This window comes from Drosophila mauritiana, chromosome 2R (assembly GCF_004382145.1).
Source record: "Drosophila mauritiana strain mau12 chromosome 2R, ASM438214v1, whole genome shotgun sequence".
NCBI classification, from domain to species: Eukaryota; Metazoa; Arthropoda; class Insecta; order Diptera; family Drosophilidae; genus Drosophila; species Drosophila mauritiana.
This window is the reverse complement of record NC_046668.1, coordinates 17,029,856-17,048,820: the sequence shown is the minus strand read 5'-3', so window position 1 is coordinate 17,048,820 and position 18,965 is coordinate 17,029,856. Positions and strand designations below refer to the sequence as shown.

At 42.9% G+C, this 18,965-nt stretch overlaps 3 protein-coding genes across 8 annotated transcripts; all 3 read right to left on the bottom strand.

Annotated features, from left to right (window-relative positions):
* Positions 1-111: 111 nt before the first annotated feature.
* LOC117135747 (serine/threonine-protein kinase par-1) lies at positions 112-17,458 on the bottom strand. Of its 5 annotated transcripts, none has more exons than XM_033296199.1 (12): positions 17,372-17,458; positions 12,952-13,773; positions 6,193-6,528; positions 5,876-6,131; positions 5,218-5,816; positions 4,871-5,153; positions 4,562-4,805; positions 4,338-4,504; positions 3,660-3,926; positions 3,233-3,397; positions 2,037-3,139; positions 112-1,929 (listed from the first exon to the last, which is right to left on the bottom strand). In XM_033296199.1, exons 2-12 carry the CDS (start codon positions 13,147-13,149, stop codon positions 1,120-1,122), a joined length of 4,428 nt encoding a protein of 1,475 aa, XP_033152090.1. In that variant the 5' UTR covers positions 13,150-13,773; positions 17,372-17,458; the 3' UTR covers positions 112-1,119. The 5 variants fall into 5 exon arrangements, with proteins under 5 accessions (XP_033152090.1, XP_033152088.1, XP_033152091.1 ...); XM_033296197.1 differs by lacking the exon at positions 17,372-17,458 and adding an exon at positions 17,189-17,277; XM_033296200.1 differs by lacking the exon at positions 17,372-17,458 and adding an exon at positions 16,999-17,014.
* LOC117135748 lies at positions 8,527-9,708 on the bottom strand. The gene has a single exon (XM_033296203.1). The coding sequence runs from the start codon at positions 9,182-9,184 to the stop codon at positions 8,564-8,566; it is 621 nt and encodes a 206-aa protein (XP_033152094.1). The 5' UTR covers positions 9,185-9,708; the 3' UTR covers positions 8,527-8,563.
* Positions 17,101-18,412, bottom strand: LOC117135749. 2 transcript variants are annotated; one of them, XR_004459058.1, is made up of 3 exons: positions 18,059-18,412; positions 17,731-17,764; positions 17,101-17,668 (listed from the first exon to the last, which is right to left on the bottom strand). XR_004459058.1 is itself a non-coding variant. In XM_033296204.1 (2 exons), the coding sequence occupies exon 1, from the start codon at positions 18,320-18,322 to the stop codon at positions 18,092-18,094; it is 231 nt and encodes a 76-aa protein (XP_033152095.1). In that variant the 5' UTR covers positions 18,323-18,412; the 3' UTR covers positions 17,101-17,668; positions 18,059-18,091. The 2 variants fall into 2 exon arrangements, 1 of the variants encoding a protein (XP_033152095.1); XM_033296204.1 differs by lacking the exon at positions 17,731-17,764.
* Positions 18,413-18,965: the final 553 nt, after the last annotated feature.

The window sequence follows — 18,965 nt, the reverse complement described above, 5'->3', positions numbered from 1 at the left end:
GTCTATAGAAAATTATCGGTAGTCGATATCGAAAGTAGGCGCTACATTTTGAAATGAGATTTTTGTATGCCACATTTTAAATATAATAAATGAAAACCACATGGGACGATGTTTGGAGAATTGGTAATTTATTTAAGATAAAGTTCAATTGTTTATTTATATAATCATATAACTAATTGGTTTGAAATTTGTAGTTTTTGTTTGTATTTCTTTTTGTTGTTATTTACTTCTACCTTCTTTCGCTCTAAATTAATTACATGTAAAATCACAGCAGTCTTTCATTAAAAAATAGATTTATCAATGTTGTGTTTAATCCGTAGAATATAACTGTAAACATAGATCGTGTGTATAATAACAGAACAAACTTTCACACTACACTCATAAAAAATGTTTAAAATTTAACGGAATCAAGAGCTTACCACTAATCGGAGCTAGGAATTGCCACTGCAAACTAACTACAGATTTAGTAATCACCTATATATATTAACATTAAGTTTATCTATATCTCATACAGATATAGATGTACGTATCGTCATTGAACTGAGTTGACAAAATAAACACTTTTATCTCGTTTACGAATTGCACAGAAGTCAAAATTATCATTAGTCTATATATTTATATATAGTATAGATCTAAATATTGATAATCATTACGGCTAGAACGAACGTTGGTTTCCTTTGTATGAAATTTCGGCTACTGGAATGTATTTTACTTGCTCCTGTTGCTGAAAAACCTTGCGCCACCAAATTTGTATTACAAATTCACTAAACTATCTTGGCATGTGCGTTATTCGTTAAAATATAATATGTTAGCGAATATTTTAAATATTTCTACACGTATTTACACGTTTTTTTTTGAATTGAACTACCTAAGAATCGGTGTGGTCTACGAAAAATTGAAAAATGTATTTATAATTGATATTCAAAATTTTGATTACGCTACTGAACATGAAAAACGGGAAAGGGATAAACTTGGTTAGGAAATTGAAACATAACTCCTGTCCAATTGCTACTGGTTAAGGATGGCTATATCGTACATATCGACTTTAATCACAGCTACGCAGAGTTTAGGCAAGGCGAGTAGTCATTTTGGGTAGCTAGCAGGGCGGGATTCCATAATTTAACCTGCCACCTGCTGCATGGTGATGGTGCTTATTAACTGCTGGCATATCTTTCCGTACTCGAACTGGTCCCCGGAAATGCGACGCAGCTTGATGCCTTTGCCGGCGCCATGATGATCGCGGCTGCGTCCCTCGCACACTTGAAGCTCGATCTGCAGGCCGCCTGAGTACTCCAAACTGAGATTTGTGGTTGGCTCTCCATATCCAGAGTGTGAAGCGAGCAGAGAGGCCGCCTCGCAGGCCAGAGGATTCGAGGTGGATGCATTCGAGGCACTGCTATGTCGCGATTCCGCTCCACTGTCCTCCGAGCTAATGCTTCCCTTGTGCAGGATAAAGCCCTTCGGCGGCATTGTCGAGTCTATGGTCTGCTTAACCATCTCCAAGATGCGCGTGGAGTCCAGATTGGAGCACTCATGTGGCAGCGGCACTTCGTAGCACATCTCATCCGACATGCGCCGCGAGTCGCACATGGAATCGGGCGTTAGATGACCACATTCCGTGTGATCGCCCATCTCCGAGTGGGAATCCGATTTGAAACCAGAGCTGGCGGATGGCTCCTGGCAGGGTGACAGGTTATTCGAGTCATTGCTTAGTGAATCATCTGAGAAACCAAGCGATTTGTCACTGCCCCGCCGGCATTGGGCTTCGGTTTGAGCTTGGGTTTGGGATTGGGATTGGGTAGCGTGGGAGGAGCCACTGGCTACTGGACAATGACTTCCAGCAACCGATTCGCAGTCTAGGCTGGCCTTACGTCCAATTCCCCTGGTGATTGAAGGCATATCGATGCTGGGCTCCGTGATGATAAGCCCCTGTAAAGATATTTTATTAAAAATGGATTCTCGTGATATTTATGAACAAGATTATTGATTATACACAGGAAACACTTAAGAAAATGTGCAATTCCTCTTCCTCTCACCTGCAGTGACATTACTGGAGTGTGCTGCTCAAGGGAGTCCTCACTATCACGACTATTGTCCGAGGATAGAGCCACCAAAGTGATCTCGCTGCCCTGGACATCGGTGAGGCATATCTGCGGCGTAATTCCTCCCGTACAACCGGCGTATGGAGTACCCGTGCTGATAGTGTGACACATTTGTCCGTTTCCATTCTCCTCCTGGATGATGCACAAATTGGGTGAAGCCGGCGGCGTGGGCACGACCCTCACAGGTTGTGCGGGCGATAGGTTAAGCGGTTTCATGTCATAGTACGAAGCCGTGGGCATAAACCAATTGGTGGCTGCATAGTCCGTGGGTTGCTGATCCGTTACCCCGCCGCAAACATCCATGGACAGATCCAGAGGTTGATTGGCAGCGGCGGCCGCTGCAGCTCCTTCGCTGGCGGCTGAAGTGCCTCTGGTAATGGAACCACCAGCACATCCAGTACTTAAACCAGAGATGCCCTTGGTGATCTGATGCAGCGGCGAATAGCCACCGGCGGCACAGGGCAGGTATGGATTGGGCGAGCAACTACCGCTGAAGCTGGTGCTGAAAACAGGCGACTGGCAGCCACTGCTTGAATTCGAGTTGCTAGCTCCCAAATTAATGCTGCTGAACTGGCCAACCAGCTGCTGTTGATGCTGCGGCTGCAGGGCCAGGGTCATAGGTTGATATTGCGTATAGCCACAGATCGGTTGGCCAAACATCTGCTTGGCGGATGTCAGCGATGCATTCACAGCTCCGCCCTGTGGCATGCTGAGCGGCGATACACTGAAGCTGAGCATGTGCTGTTGTTGCTGTTGCTGCTGGAGATGCGTGAAGTGGCTCTGGTCGAGATGACCTCCACTAACTGCCGCCGCACTCGATGCATGAGCTGCCAGCCCCAGGAGCGGAGCCAAGTCCATCGGCACCACATGCGTTGAGATTATTTTGTTGGCTATTTCGAAGCTAACACGCTGCTCCTTAACCAGTCGATCCAGGGCGGGCATCAGATTCTTGATGGCTTCCGGAGGAACTTCAATGTCATGGCCGCGACGCAGAGCCAGCTGCAAACCCATGCCCGGTTTTCCATGTATGGGCGAACCTGTGAAAGCAGTTTTCATATTATTTAAAAATCCATTTTACTAGTAAGCTTGTGTAGAAGCTTGTGGCGATCGTTTTGGTCTTTTTATCTTACCTGGCAAACTGATCGAATTTTCTAAAAGCGGCGGACTGGGTGCAACCAAAAAGTTTCTCTGTGCAATACCTTTCTGCAGGGACTGACATTCCTGCAGTGGTCCTTGGAACTGACTCTTCGATCCCTCCGATGCTCGACGCACTGGACTATAACGTCCTATTGTCGCTAAATGACAGGCAAGAGGAATAAAAGAGAGGAGGATCGAGAATGTGAACCAATTGTTGCGACCCCATAGCTTATAAAATAGTTTTAACAAGGATTTTATTTATGATTTACAAAGGTTAAGTTACACACAAATGAACACAAAATGTAGCTAACCGGAGGTTAAAAGTGAGTAGATGTATGTTGGTTAAGATAATGGTTATTTTATTGTTAGGACACTTTGCTAAACTCCAGGATGACCCAACAAAGAAAACTCAAGACTTACCACCCTCCTGGACGGTGGGCAACTTCGAGTGGACTACCCGATGGATGCGCCGATTGTTGGGCGCCACCAGGGGCACAGAGCCACCTGCGGCCGCCACCAAGGGCAGCGAGTGGGGCGGCGATAGGCCCTTCGACATGCCCATGGGCAGGGCCACGCCCACCGGGTAAGTGCCATTGGGGGGCGATTGACTGAGAGATTTCAGGGTGGGAGGAAAATAGTCGCGGTTCATGCGAGACTCAACCTCGCGAATTATCTCGGGTGGAATCACTATCGTTTGTGGGCGGTTTAGGTAGAGGGGATTTTTAAGCAGCGAGATCAGGAGCGGTAGCGGTTGTAGTTGTTGTTGTTGTTGTGCAGTAGCGGGCAATGCAAAATTATCAATTGCAATAAACCAAAAATGTTTACATAAAAAGAAAGTTTAAAAAGGCAAACCATCAAATTAATACAGTAATTAAAATATAATTAAATAACATTTGTACAAAATAAACAAGTGATCTCATATAAACCTCAATAATTTAAGCTATTTATAGAGCGGCATGCAGTTGAAATTTTAAGGACATATTTAAATTATTATCTTAATTTTCCTACTATAATGGCATCTTGAAATAACTGATATTTAACATATTCAAAAGGATTTGGATTGGATATTTTATAATTTAGTTGGCCACCCCAACGCACCTGGCGGTCTCTCGGTGACCGTGAGCAATCCTGTTCGCCGCTGCCGCATATTGGAGGAGGTAGTTGGCGCCTGGGATTGTGATCCTGGTCCTGATCCATGTGCTACGGAAAGATCCTCCGTACAGCCCACCGTATGGCGCTGGGTGCCTCCTCGCTTTTGCATATAGCTACAAAGAAGTGAATGTTATCATGCTCCTAAAAAGGAAATGTAGTTCCAAGTCAACCTTTGCAGCTCCTCGTTGCATTCGCCGGTGGCGTTCTCCTGGCAGCACTGCATCTGCGCCACTGACTGTTCGTTGAGCGGCGACAACTCCTGCACAGCCAAGGGATCTGTGCCGCAATTCGGATTGATATAGTACCCGGCCGTGTCCATTTGCTGACCCTGAGCTGGACCCACAACGGTGCCCGTGGCGGGATAGTAGATGTGAAGATTTGCCCCGCCGTCTGATGCGCGTCGCCCAAATGAGCCTAGAAAAATAGATGCCACATTAATATTGTAATTGAAAACTTCTGTCAGATTGGCGAATACTCACTGGCTCCCATAACAACGGGCGGCTTGAGCAGATGCTGGTCCTTGATGGTGAGGTTGTGCAGGGGCTGGTTTTGCAGCATGGGCAGATTAACTGGGTAATATGGAACTGGCTGAGTGGGATCGCTGCACTGCGGTGGACATTTGAAGTCGATGGGCGGCACATGGGGATTAGCCAGCGCCTGCTCGTGGGCCACATCGCCGGGACCCACTGTATGGCGTCGGGTATTCGCTCCATTGACACCTCCGCCAGCGTGTGCACTCAAATGCTGCGCATTAACAGGGGGCTGAAAAAAGAATCCAGGTTGTTATCGAAAGTTTCAAGAGAATCCTTTAAATATATGAGCTCACATCATTTGATCGCGCTAGGCATTCCAGCTCAAATTCACCATATTTCTCCAGATCCACGGTGACATCGGACCAGCCAAAGCCCAAAGCTGAGCTGGTGGCATTGGCATTGCTCAGCGGACTGAGCCGGTCCAGAGATTCCTGCTTGACGGGCTCCGAGCGATCCACCACGCCCGTCGTGATGCTCGTCTTACGGGATCGGGAGTAGGCCAGGCTGGCGTGGTGCTGCAGTCTTTGGTTTTCGCGTCGCCTTTGCTGCAGCTTATCATGCAGCAGGTTGTAAATGGCGTAGATGTTGTCGAATCTCTGCTCGTGCACCGACTGTGCTATCATGTCGGCGGTCAGTCCGGGCAGTTGGAGCATATGCGTCATCACCACAGAGTCCAGTTGCGGCGGTGAGTCCGACGCACTGCCCAGCGAGGATGTGGACGCCGACTTGGACACTGTTCCCGAGCCGGGGGCACAGGAAATGTCACCGAAACGCTCCTCCTCCTGCATCTCTGACTGCCACTCGCTGAGCCAGCGGTGCTTGATGATCTGTTTGATGGTGTATCGCCGATCAGGCTCCACCACCAGCATGTTCCGGATTAGCTGTTCGCATTCTGTGTAACATAAGTTTTGGTTTTAGATAGGTTCGTACATACTTCCACTTAGAGCTCACCTTGCGACATAAAGAAGGGAATGCGAAATTTGCCCAACACCACGCGACTTTTCAGCTCCAGGATTGTCTTTCCATCGAAAGGTAATGCTCCACAAACCAAGGCGTACAGCACAACGCCCAAACTCCAGATATCCGACTTGGGTCCATCGTATTCCAAGCCTTGGAAAACCTCTGGGGCGGCGTAGGGCGGTGATCCGCACCAAGTTCTTAAGGTGGCACCCTCCTCATAGTGATTACTAAAGCCAAAGTCGGCAAGCTGAAAGGCACAGAAACTCAATTGAAAATACTACTAATATGGGGTATATATAATATCATACCTTGATGTTCATGTCCTTGTCGAGGAGGACATTCTCGGCCTTGAGATCGCGATGCACCACCCCGCGCAGGTGGCAGTAGTGAACGGCCGAGACGAGTTGGGTGAAGACACGTGCCGCCTCCGGTTCCTTCATTCTGCCATTGGCCACCAGATGGTCGAAGATCTCCCCGTTTGGCGCATACTCGGTGACCAGATAGATCATCGACTGCGACTCCATCACCTCGTACAATCGCGTGATGTGTGGATGCCGCAGCGATTTGAGGATCGCTATCTCGCGGAACGTCTTGCTCAGGTACTCCTCGTTCAGACATGTTTTGTCTATGATCTTGATGGCCACCTGCAAGAGATGTCGCGACCAAAAAGGAACAAGATTTTAGCCAAAAAGTAAACCCAAACATATCATTCTTCGACCGACTGTTTGTCGCCTCGCTGGTTTGTTTGGCCCAGGTGAACGAACGTTTTGCGGTGGAGCAAGTAAATGGGGAGAAATGAGATTTCAAAAGCAGAGAAAGAGACCCCGAAAATCAAGATGTGTGGGTTGCACACCCAAAAACCAACAAAAAAGTGTCTCACAACTGTGGTAACAGAAAAACTTTGTTACTATTTAATAAAAAATCCAAAGGAAGATGCTCTAAAAAGAGGGGCAAGGTCAACCATCTTATATTCCTATTGTTACATATGATATGATAATTGATTATTAGACATATTATGGTTAATATTCTTAAGAAGAATGTATTTAATTTGAATTATCATAGTCAAAGTTGGGAGATTTTGCTATAATTTAACCCTTTAAGATCCCCTTTCTTATAGATTGAAACCACTGTAGATGTTCCTGTTACCAGGCGTCTTTGTGGGTGGCTTGGTGGCGCACAGTCTGCAGTGGCCGCATAAACGGTGGCTACACACGATGACAGGGCCATACATGGTGCGCGTGTTCGGATCTCGGGATCTCTACGGATATGTGAGTATGCGATATGGATGGATGGATGGGATGGATGATGAGTGCGGAGCGGCGGCGATGGCGGCAGACAAGACAAAAACATTCTTTGCTCACGACTTTCTGTTCGCAGACGACGACGACGAAATTGCCGTTGCCGTGGCCGACTGTTTATTTGCTTTTGTGTATTCGCGAAACATTTTAAAAATTTAACACAATGTTAAATAATTAACAACACAAGTGAGCGCACACTCACTCAGTCGCGCCGTCTCTTTCTACTCAGCTGTTGCTCTCTCGCTCGACGACAATGAGCTAAAGCATCATCATCGCCACCGGTTTCTTTAAACTTTTTTTTTTTTTTTGTTATTGTTTGCTCAACATTTAAGCGAATTCAGGCTGCTTCCTGAGTACTTATTTCTTTAAAATATTCAGCATTTTATGAAAATTAGTCAAAATATTAGCAGCTTTTGTAAAGAAAAGGAAACAATGCAGTGAATCTTTCAATAAATGAAATTCAATCACACTTTGTGAAAATTCCATTGCGAGAGTGACTTTGAACTTGAGACAAGTGTGCAATGCAAACTATTTGTTTATAATAAAGACACTGCCGGGCAATGCGGCGTATGCGTAATATCTGTTGAGCGAATTAGACGATGGCCGGCGAAAGCGAGATGAGTGTCAAACTTTTACATAATTGCATGAAACAAATGCTGATTCTGCACTGATATTACGTCCTACGAATCGCCAAAGCCACGTGAGCCGGTTTTGAACTTCAGCCAACAACGGGAAGCAAGGAAAAACATAAGGCGTGGGGGGGGTGTGGTGGGTCGGAAAAAGTATGGAAAAACAGAAATGCCATTGCCACGTGCCGTTTGACCTTTCCCCATTGGTCGCCCGGCGAATGCGATGAACCTCAAGCTCGGCGCTCGCAAATGAGACATTTCAAAATAATCGCAAACAGAAATACACCAACAAGTATAGCAGTCGTGGCAGAAAATACCAGTGTCGCCTCCGTTTGGGAATCCTTCAGCCGAAGGCGAAAAAAGTCGCATCAAAAGGTCCTATTGATTTAAAAGGCAAGCTCAAGGCAAGGTCTAAAATGTTGTTGATTACGAGTGTCGCCCATTAAATAAGGGCCCTGAAACAATGTCAAGAATTTCAGCAATATTTGTCTGCAAATCGCAATGCATGGCCATTTCCTCCGCAATATTTTTTCGTAACTAATGGTGCCAAAGATTATTTGCATTTAAATTGTATTGGATAATACTTTGTAGGTGCATCTTAACTTAAAAACTACTTTTGAAATTATTCCATTTGATTTAAAGATATTGCTTTATTGTTTTGAAAACCTATTCAAGTTATAGAACAAATACAAATTTTTGGGATATTATCTATAAAAAGTGAAAAAACTAATCCAAAGTTGTTGTATATTAATCTACATGCTACCTTTCCACAACAGCTTATTTTCATTTTCCAATTTAGCGTACTGCTGCCTTAGTTCTTCGAGTTCTTTTGAGTTCCTAGCAGCCAACCGATACAATTGGGCATTTAGGCCAACGATTCTCTCCCTCAGAGCATTCACTGTATATTGGCTAAGACGTTCCGGCCGAAAGACATCCTCCTTAATGGTGGCCACAAAGTGCCACATATCCTGAAGTTCTCCACGCTTTTCGCTGCTATATAGCTTCAGTTTTTCATGGAGCACCAGTTTCTCCTGTTCGATTTCGTTGATCAAACTTATTAGATCTGCCGTAGAGGAACTGGTGGGTCGCGGATTTTGGCCAGTTTCTGGCTCTTGGCACGAATCGGTCTTTGAATCTGTGCCCTCGTCATCTTTCAGTATAAAATTATTGGGATTCAGCTTGACTTGATTGCATTCGAGATATTTTTGCTGCGCCTTCAGGCGCGTCAATTCACACAGAATAGCGGTAGGTGTTGGTTTTGGCGCCCTGATCGTGGGCGGAATTTTAACTTGATTCCGCTTGCGAGCGGGTTTTTCCGGCGGCTGAGCCCTTGGAGCCGGTGGCTTTTGTTCATCGTCTTTTGGATTTTCCATTGGGGCTTCGGTAGCATGTGATTGTTGCACAACATCCAAGGAGAGAGTCCTTGCAACTTCTGCAGCGCTCGCTTGGTTGTTGTTATTTACACGCGGTAATCAAACGTGTTGCCAGCACACCCACCGACCCACCCACCCACTCTTTCCACGTGTTTAATCGATATATGCGACCTCCTTCGTGCTCACCTTTCCACTCCCCACCGTTTTCCCGGCTGCTGTGCCAACTATTCTTTCTATGCTTCGGCCGGGGGTCAGTAAACTTTATTTGGCTTGGCTGGATTTTACAATTTTCCAACCGGCAGCGGCAACTTTCAGTGGAAATGGAAAATCGATTAGTACAATTACAGTTTCCATGTCATGGCCTACTTAATTGCCCATGGAAATGGGCCACGCGGGGTCGTGGCTTGAGGACCACTTTCGTGGTTAACTAATTTCTAATCAGTACTTGTGGGAGACCGGGAAAATCCACCTGCTAGCCAAAACTCAAGTGACGATCAAATGTTTGGCGAGCTAATCAAGTTTCAATGGACTAACAAAAGTATTGTAAGGAAATACAACAGTGGGCCCTGCTTAAGTGAAACTTATATATTTAAGGAGCACATGGATGTTAGTTATATATTTATCGCTTGCATGTTCTAATATTGCGCTTTTGTATATATGTAAATATATTCAGCTAACTTTAAATCTTCATCTACAAACAATGAAATTAAACTTAAAAAGGTTTCTATGTTATGCAGAGATATTCTTTATATTTAAGCTTCACTGTAAACTTACTAAATTCGTTTATATTTGAATTGTTTTTCCATTGTGCTTGGTATGGAAGTTTTACTGTTTGTGCGGAGGAAATGTTGATTTATTATTTGTTTTGCTATCGCCTGCAAAGTCAAATCGGGCAGCATTAACTTGGCGCGTGCTGTTTGTCTTCTGTCTACCTCCCTCCCTCCCACCAGCCACAACCCACTTACGCCCACCACCCACTCTAATGTGCGACTGAGACAGAGAGCGAACGCACGTGACTGATTTGCGAATTTACTTTTCTTGCGATGAAAAATCAGCAGAAGAAGCAACTTCACTGATAGCATTTGTGTTTATCATTGGACTGTATGTATGGGTGGTGTCTTTTGTTGCTGCAGATAGCATAGTTTTCGTACTATCAAGAGCATACAAATAGGAACGTGAAAATGCTAAGGAAAATCAAAAGGTCGACCTTAGATTTAGTGCGCATAATTTTTTGGGTTTTGTAAACACACACAGGAAAAATATGATAAAAACCGCAGACACACCAATGGCGAGCTGCAAAAAGCCGCGAAATTGTTAATAAAAAGGTAAATAAAAATTGTTAAACGATTTCGGCCACCTCGCTCGCTCGCTCACCATCTCCGTCCCGCTTGCACTCGCTTCTTTTCGGTCTGACGCGTGTTAGATGTTCAAACATGTTTTCGGTCTGCTGGCCAAAAGGCAACGCTCAGACGGCAGCTTAAATATTTGCCCATAGCGAAAGATCAATCAACAAATGTGAGCGAGACGGTGTGAATTGACCAGAAAGAGACGGGTAGAGCATAGGGCTGCACAGAGAGAAATATTATCGGCATATAAATATTGAAATACTTTTAAACAGTTTAAAATCACATTTGCAGTTCAGTTTTTTATCTCAATTTTAAATGAAATTTAAAAAATATATTTTTTTTTAAAGTTCCCCTGCTTTTCTCTATATAGAGTGTCTACGCTGCATGGCTGGTGCTCAATTGCATCAATTGGAGCATTAAAACAGTTGCCAAGGCAACTACAGAAAAATTCAATTAAACTAAAACTTGCCAATTGAGTGCAAACACATTCCGCACACAAAGAAAGTAAACTGAAATTCAATTCGAAAAACGGCACATGAAAGCGATCAAGAGAGCGTAGAACTCTAAACAAAGAAAGAAATCAATTAATACTATTTATATAGGCAAAGAAACGATAAAACTGTTTATTTCCTTCAGATTTTCACTAGAGAAAACCATGTAAACTAGGTTATGGTTTACTTTAACGATACGCTGATCAAAGTACTATCGCACATTTTCTTATCGATGGGTTCTGCAGTTCCTTCGGTTTAAACAAATAATCATAATTCGAATGTGTGTGTGTGTGTTCGATGTGTACCCACAGTTGTGTGTACAAGTGAACTTTTGCCATTTTCCATTGATAATAGTGAATTATTGGCAAAATGCGCTTAGGCGCGATAAGCCATGGGCTCTAAGGCAATAAATTCATTTGTATTCAGATCCTAACGTACTCATGTTTTACCAGCGCACAGATATAGCTATACTATATAGCATGAGTACACATATTGGAGTGGACATGGCAGAAATAAGATAAGTGGCCACCATTGGACCTTGAAGTTGTCGAACAGCTGTGCTCTTATCAGGGGTAACTAAATTTCGTTACAGTCAACAAACAGTCAACAGATCGAGGGAAGCTGATTCGATTTGTTTATCTATCTGCTTTGAAGTGCCACACTGACCGACTGTTTCGAGAAATATGGTCACACTGAGCCATAATTTGACATTCAAAGTTATGAATACCATGAGTGAGTACTACAATTGTTAGTTTTGGCCCACTAAATGTCACAGCATCAATCATTCAATCATACTCGTACGATCGATTTCGCCAGAGGCACGTGCTCATCACAAATTCCTCGACGCTGTCAATTATGCAAAAATTGATTGTTTGCTCTATAAATTTGCATGCTTTTTTGTGTTCGCTTCTGTTTTCATTGCTGTTTTCTGTAGTAGGTACATTTCACTTGACAATCCCAATTAACAAGTGTCACAGCTGTTCCCGTTGTGTTAGCACTTCGTCGGATGATTCCCCACCCACAATGACTGATAAAGATATAAAGATGCAGGTGAGTTAATCGCTTAGATGCGACAGGTAAGGAAAGGCGCTTAATTGTGATTTAGCCGGCTCATCAACTTCGGTTGACTTTATATGGCAGGAAATTCCCGGTGGGAAAAGACGATAACAAATGCATGTATCATCGAAAACAAAAAACAAGAGACAAATCAAATTACTTCCTCATAAGGTTTACACACACACACACGCAGTAAGGTAATAAAAAAAAAAAACACTCACACTTTTGAGACGCTTTACAAATGCCATTCAATTAGCATCTACCGATTTCCACCTCCGGATTCACATTCCCCCCCGCCACCCTTTTTTCAGGCCATTGTCAATTGAAGGCAAACAAAAAGCCAAGCAACCGAAACAGAATCAGTAAGACCGAGATGCCGAAAACGAAACGAAACTCCTGATTGTCAATAAGTTGTGTAAATAATTATTGTACACATATTTACGCGGCAATAAACAAAATCATCAAAGAGCAACAACAACTAAAATCAATTCGATCAGCTCAAATGCGCAAAAAACGCGTAAGAATATACTGAGTTTTGGAAGGCATTCAATTTACATGTGACATAGATGCAAACACTAAAAATTTTAATCAAAAATCTGTGTTAATTATTAAAAATTATTAATAAGTAGGAACTAGAAATAAGAAGAATTCTACACAAATTGTTTCGACCAATTCGAAGAGAATAGCACTTTCCTAAAGTATCTAAACCCCAGGAGTTTGTATCAGTACGTATCTATTGAATCGAAGTAGATCTTATAGATACAGAACATAAACAATCTTTAAACCGACTGATGTCAGTTGCCCAGACTTGATTAGTCAGTTATGACTAACTAGTTGTCGAGTGGTTAGTTGAGGGATTTGCATGGGAACTCACCTTGGTCTTGGTCACAATGTTGGTGGCCAGCTTGACCACGGCAAAGTTGCCCTTGCCGATGGTCTTCTCCAGCTCATAGTAGCCGACCCGGAGGAGCTTGTCCACGGATATCTTGCTGGTCGATGGCACCTTGTAGTTCTGCGGCGTTGAGGACGTTGGAGGAGCTGCTGCTGGCCCAGCCGTTGGTGTGGTGGCCATCGCAGCTGCGTCGGTGTAATCCCTTTTTCACTTTTTGCCGTAGGAGGATGGGGGATTCTTGCGGATGCGTAATTGGCTTTTCGCGCACAGGAAATTCACTTAATATGCATTTTCTTTTGTCGCGCAGTTCAAACGCGAACGCGAGAGTTCATTTGCTGGCGGCGAGACTAACAAACCGGAGAATGGTGAACCGGAGAATTGAGAACGGAGAATTGGGATGACGGGATGCGGGCAACTGGTTGGGGATCCGGGTGTTTCGAGACGGGGAAGCCGCCGCCAGCAACAGTGGATTGTGTGAGATGTGTAGAGCTTGCGCCGACTCTAAAATATTCACTTAACTCGATTAAGAGGTCAATGGCAGCTTCTCGTTCGCACTTTCCAGCGGATTCTCGGCGGGCAGTGGGCCATGCCCACCAGGCAACTCCAATGCTCACTTTGTTCTTTTGCTTTTTTTTTAATTTATTGAAGCGACACTTCCTCGAACGTTTTATTTGTTCTCGATATATATATATATATATTTACATATATATTTTGGTTTACGACGCCTTCAAGTCTCGATTTAATGGCTCTTTGTTCGAACGCAAATTACTTTTCAAATTTCGATTTTGCACATTTTGTCACCGCCTTAAGGGAAAAGAGGGAAAATTATTAAATAAGTATTTCACTTTGTCTAGTTTTTGACCTTGGGGTTTTCATTTCTATTTTTCTTTATCGCGGGTGGGCGTGGCGCATGTGTGCGTGTGGTTTAATGAGCAAAACAAACACCAAAGATAGCAAAAAGAGAAAAAGAAATAAACTAATGAAAACAGAGAGGAGCAGTGTTATCTATTCGAGCAGAAATCTTAAAGAAAACAAAAGGCACATGAATATTTTTCCAGCAATAACCGCTTTTTGTACTTTGATTTCTAAGCGCTGGCAATGTTTCTCTTTAATTTTATTCTATTATTTAAGCTTTCAAAAAAACTTGGTGATAACATTTTTGGTTCATAAAAAACGGAACTTTTGAATCCAAGAAAAATAGTTAACAAAAGTTTTTAATTCCTAAAAAATACATTATCTCAAGAAATATTAGATATATTATATATTATACATTACAAAAAAGTAGATATTTTAATCAACGGACATATTTTTATCAGGCAAGAATAGTGTTCAGTTTTCAGTGTAACTTTAAGAAAATGAAGCGCGTTAAGACCACGATAAAAAAAAAAGAAAACAGGGTTCATGTCTGGAGTTTTTTTTTTTTATGTAAGCTGATCGCGCGAAAGAGACAGCACGTAATAGGGGCTCACAATGGGTTAATGTACAACATCAAGGTCGTATGAAAACCGGGCACTTGCACAGCCACATTCGCACATAATCGTGAAGCGAAAGGGACGGGCATAGCAGTGGTGGACAGAGAGGGGTAGTCGTCAAAAAGCTCATTGAAATCAATTTAGAGCAGAGTGTGTGCGAAGAAGAGGAAGCAGGCGGCGACGACGATGATCAAACATTAACCCAACCAACACTCGCCACACACTCGCATAATCCAAACAAATTGTTTTCCCCAAAAACTTTCTCGTGATATTTCGCGGGTGTGAAAAGAGCCGCGGCAGCTGGACACCTCACCCTCTCGCTCCCTCTCACACCCACCGATTTTCTCACATTTCTGAAAGATTTTCGCGTACGCTTTCCTATTGTTTATTTGCATTTATCAGTGGAAAGACAAAAAACAGTTGTAGAATTTTTGGGGAATTAGCAAGCGAATGGCATACCGCAGACCGAACCACGCGGAGTACGAAGCGCACGGAGTCAAAAGTCAAAACTGAATGAACTTCCAACCTGGAAGATACTTCTCCGGCTAACTGAAGCCGGGGAGGCTGCGACCTCGCTTCCAGCCAGCCACACACACTTCCAGCGCAGAGCGAGAGGAAGCCACTGAAAGAGGGAGACAGAGCACGCAGCACTATGTGTTGGGGATGCAAAAGACGTCACCGGGTCAAAGGTGCTGAAAATACACTAGATATTGCACTGAGAGGAGTTACTCTATTCATAGTTTTCTTTAAAATATAAAAAAAATAAAATAATTTATTGTTCGTATGTGACATAACTTGTAAATGAATCATTATTTCATTAAAGTCTAGCTAAAATTCGGTAAAATGTTATTTAAACAAATATGTAAATATGTAAAACTATTGTAACGTACACTACTGAGATTATATCGGTTAACATAGAAAACCTTAGCATTTAGTAGCAAAACAGTGCATACCACTTGACAAAACTGTTTTAAAACTGCTTTTGAAGCAAGAGTTGGGTGTATTCAACGTATCTGGCCAATTTTGCTGATAACTAGCAGTTGTTTTGGCTCTTTTTTACCAAATCGGAGAGACGAAAATGATTAAAAAACATAAAAACAACAGCAAGCGAAAGGCATAAAAGAAACGACAAGTAAAATAAATGAGGCAACAAGCCGAAAGCAAAAGAGAGCCGAAAAACCAAAAGCAGCAGCAACAACAACTAGAGAACTTGGACTTACACAGCAGCCAAAGCCAGACAGAAAAGCAGACGGAAAGAGAGGGGGCGAGTGGGAGTGGGGGCGGCGAGCAGTGGGTAGTGGGGCAGAGGAAAAGGGATAGGGCGACGGAGCAAAGCAAATATGCGAGAAGAGAGACAATCGTGGGTTCTCCAAGAGGGAGAAGGCACTATCAGCAGGGCGCCCATTTGCATGTGTGCATGTTTGTGTGCGTGAGCGGGGGCGCAGCAACAGCTTGTGTATGTGTTTGGGGGCTTGGGACTCCAAGGAGTCCAGGAATTTTACAGGAAAACTACCGCAAGCCGTATGAAAATTACAATTACTGGGGCATACACAAAGAGAAAATTTGATCTGTGCTAAGAATTGAAAATACATTCTTTTGAAAGAAATACTATAAAACGGTATTTCTCAGATTTTTATTTATTTTAAAACATATTCTGGATTTATAACAACATTTTTAAGGTTTCTTGGGTTAAATCGAAGTGGCATATTTGCTTTAGAGATTTAAAAAATCTCAAAACTCATTTTAAATTCAAAACATAATGAGAACGTACTCTTTGCTTCATTATAGTAAATATCAAAAAACCAGTGAAGATTCAGCAAATGGTAATTTAATTCTTTTTTGTTTTAGTTTTGGTCAATCCAAGCTACCAATTTGTTTTAGGAATGTCCATTTCGACTTTCAGTGTTATAGTTAATGAAACAAGATTTTATTCAAGATCACTACACTTCTTACATTCCCGTGTAATTGCATATGTGTGAAGACAAAAGAAAGAAAAAGAACTTGTCGAGGTCGCACGCACTCACACACACGCAGTCACATTCTGTTTACAGGAGAAAGCACCTGCAATTGATAACGGGTCGCCAAATGGTAAATAGTACAATAGTACGCAAGGTGTCCAATTAGACCACTCAACGGCAATTGGCTTTTCGCTGCCCCTTATTTGCGTTTTACCGGAGTTGCTATGACGTACGCACGCACACACACACATGCGGATAAAAGCGAACGAGTGAGAGAGCCCCCACCACAAACATACAGACACACAAACATTCGTACACGCTCACACCGTTATGCATGGGAAAACGTCACGACTTCCAAAGTGGAAAATCGTACGCGCATTTTTTTTGTTTTCCTTTTTCCACGGCTCGGAATCGAAGGTAAAACTTGCCGCAGCGCACGTCACATAATTGCCATTCATGAATATGTTTCTTAGCTTCCGCATCTCGGTGGCCATTAGAGATGGCCGCGTGGGTCACGAGCTCTTTTATTGCACTCTATGTTGTGAACTGGTAGAAGCGCATATCGTGTCACGCGCTCATCACTGGAAATAGTTGCTCACCACACACACACATGCAACAGCGCTGCTGCTGCTGTGTTGTTGTTATTCCGCTTTTCTTTCAGCCTCCGCAAAAACAACAATAACAACACTCACAAAAGCTGGTCAAATACAAAACACACTTGTAAATTTATTTAATCTTCGCTCCACCGTTTTTTTTTTCGATTTTTTCATACGCTCTGGTCCCGCTTACACATTACGATTTCTATCTCTCCGCTCTTCTTCATTTTGCTTGATTTCCATTTGTCGCTGCCTCCGCTTTTTTTTTGTATTTCTCTGGCGAGATTTCTTTTCACGTTGAATTTATACTATATTGCATTTATATTATTGCGCTTATCACTGGCGCTTTGTTGCTGGCTTCTTGCCTTTCGCTTACATATTATATTCACTTGGTTGGTGTGTGTGTGTTTGCACTTAACAATCGGATATGGATTCGAAATCGCGTGGGCGCAGCGTGCGTCGCGTAATTTTGCATTTAACATTTAACATGAACACACATAAATAATCGCCCTCGGCTGTTCTATTGGAATTTTTTTCTGTTATTCGTGCCGTCGACGGCGATTCTGATTGGACAACACCACCTGCTCGCGAAGCAAAAACTCGGCACCGACTCAGTGTGGCCGTGTCGCGGAGCAGACAAAATACCGAAATCGATGACGACTGCGAGACAACTCTGTGAAAGAAAGCGGATATTAGCCAACACTGAATGCTGATTTAAATTCGTTACATATTTACCAATACAATGTACATTCGATTAAAACATTTAAATCTGTAAATGAAAATTATATGTATGTTGTTAAAAATATATCAAAAATGTTTAGCCTGGGAGCGTGTTATTCAAATTACAGATTATATGTAGGTGTTAAAAATAGGAAAAATAACGTTAAATTAATAGTAAAAACATTAAAGTTAATAATTTGAAAGATTTTGTAGTCATTCCTGCATCAATAAAGACGAATCTTAAAATCTTCTTGTAAAGTGTTGGATTCCTCTGCATACTTTCAGGCGCCCATCAAAGGGTTTATGGTCAGAATTAAAGCAATTGTTTTAATAAAATACTCACCAATGAGTCATTATTTTCCTATCTTCTTAGAGCTTAAAGATTAAGTTGGCGCTTTTGACTAGTGGATTTCTTGGGCGGCTCCGCGGTTTGGGGTCGCTGGCGTATCACCCTGGTATTTTGGGGCTCATGTTGCACTTTCTGGATTAGGATGGTCTTCGGAATCTCACGAGCCTCGTACCATCCGGGATTTACGACTTTGACCCACGAACTGGCACTGCACTCAAAGCTACTCAATAGTTTTGCCACACCGCCAAAGGATACCATTTTTCTTGTGAAATAAAACTTAAAAAAATCTATGGAAAATATAGAACAATCTGAAAACTGGATTATGTTCACTTGAAACTCGCAAATCAAATGACTTGATTTGATTGTCTGTTCATGAAAGTCCTTTTCGACGCTTGCTTTTGTAACGGAAATTTCTCCTTCCTGCGCAGCTTGGAATACGCACGAAACCAAGTGGCATCCTGGAAGGACCCCATCCATGAATGAATGCCTTCCAGCTGGCCGTTGATTCAACTTTCCACCAGCAGCCACCTGAATGAAAATGGAGCCGGGAATTTCACTACACCACTAAAACGGAAATTGCGTAGGTGGAGAGAGAGAGTCAGAATGAGCGAGAGGACCGAATGAGAGACCGGGAGTTACGCACTAGGAGTCGCGTGACGTCATTTCAAAGTTTGTGCACCACTGCGAGAAACTAAGGTGTATATAAGACAAAAAAATCGTTTAAATTAATTCGAAAACCATATTTTGAAAATGCATTGAAGACTGGACGATTCAGTTTTATATTTCTTAAATGAACAAATTATTTTTTTTTATAGAAATATGTTGCTATCACAAGAATGAATAAGATATTGCATTTCTATAGTCTTAAAAACAAACATTTCATGGCAGGCCGTGAACCACT

Bases quoted from the DNA above. Each gene is read 5' to 3' on its own strand.
- LOC117135748 (XM_033296203.1), bottom strand. From the start codon at position 9,184: ATGGAAAATCCAAAAGACGATGAACAAAAGCCACCGGCTCCAAGGGCT.
- LOC117135747 (XM_033296199.1), bottom strand. From the start codon at position 13,149: ATGGCCACCACACCAACGGCTGGGCCAGCAGCAGCTCCTCCAACGTCC. The intron at 3,398-3,659 runs GTAAGTCTTGAG...CCTGTCATTTAG, and splicing joins GCCCACCGTCCAGGAGGGTG to CGACAATAGGACGTTATAGT. The intron at 3,140-3,232 runs GTAAGATAAAAA...CTGCTTTCACAG, and splicing joins AAATTCGATCAGTTTGCCAG to GTTCGCCCATACATGGAAAA.
- LOC117135749 (XM_033296204.1), bottom strand. From the start codon at position 18,322: ATGGTATCCTTTGGCGGTGTGGCAAAACTATTGAGTAGCTTTGAGTGC.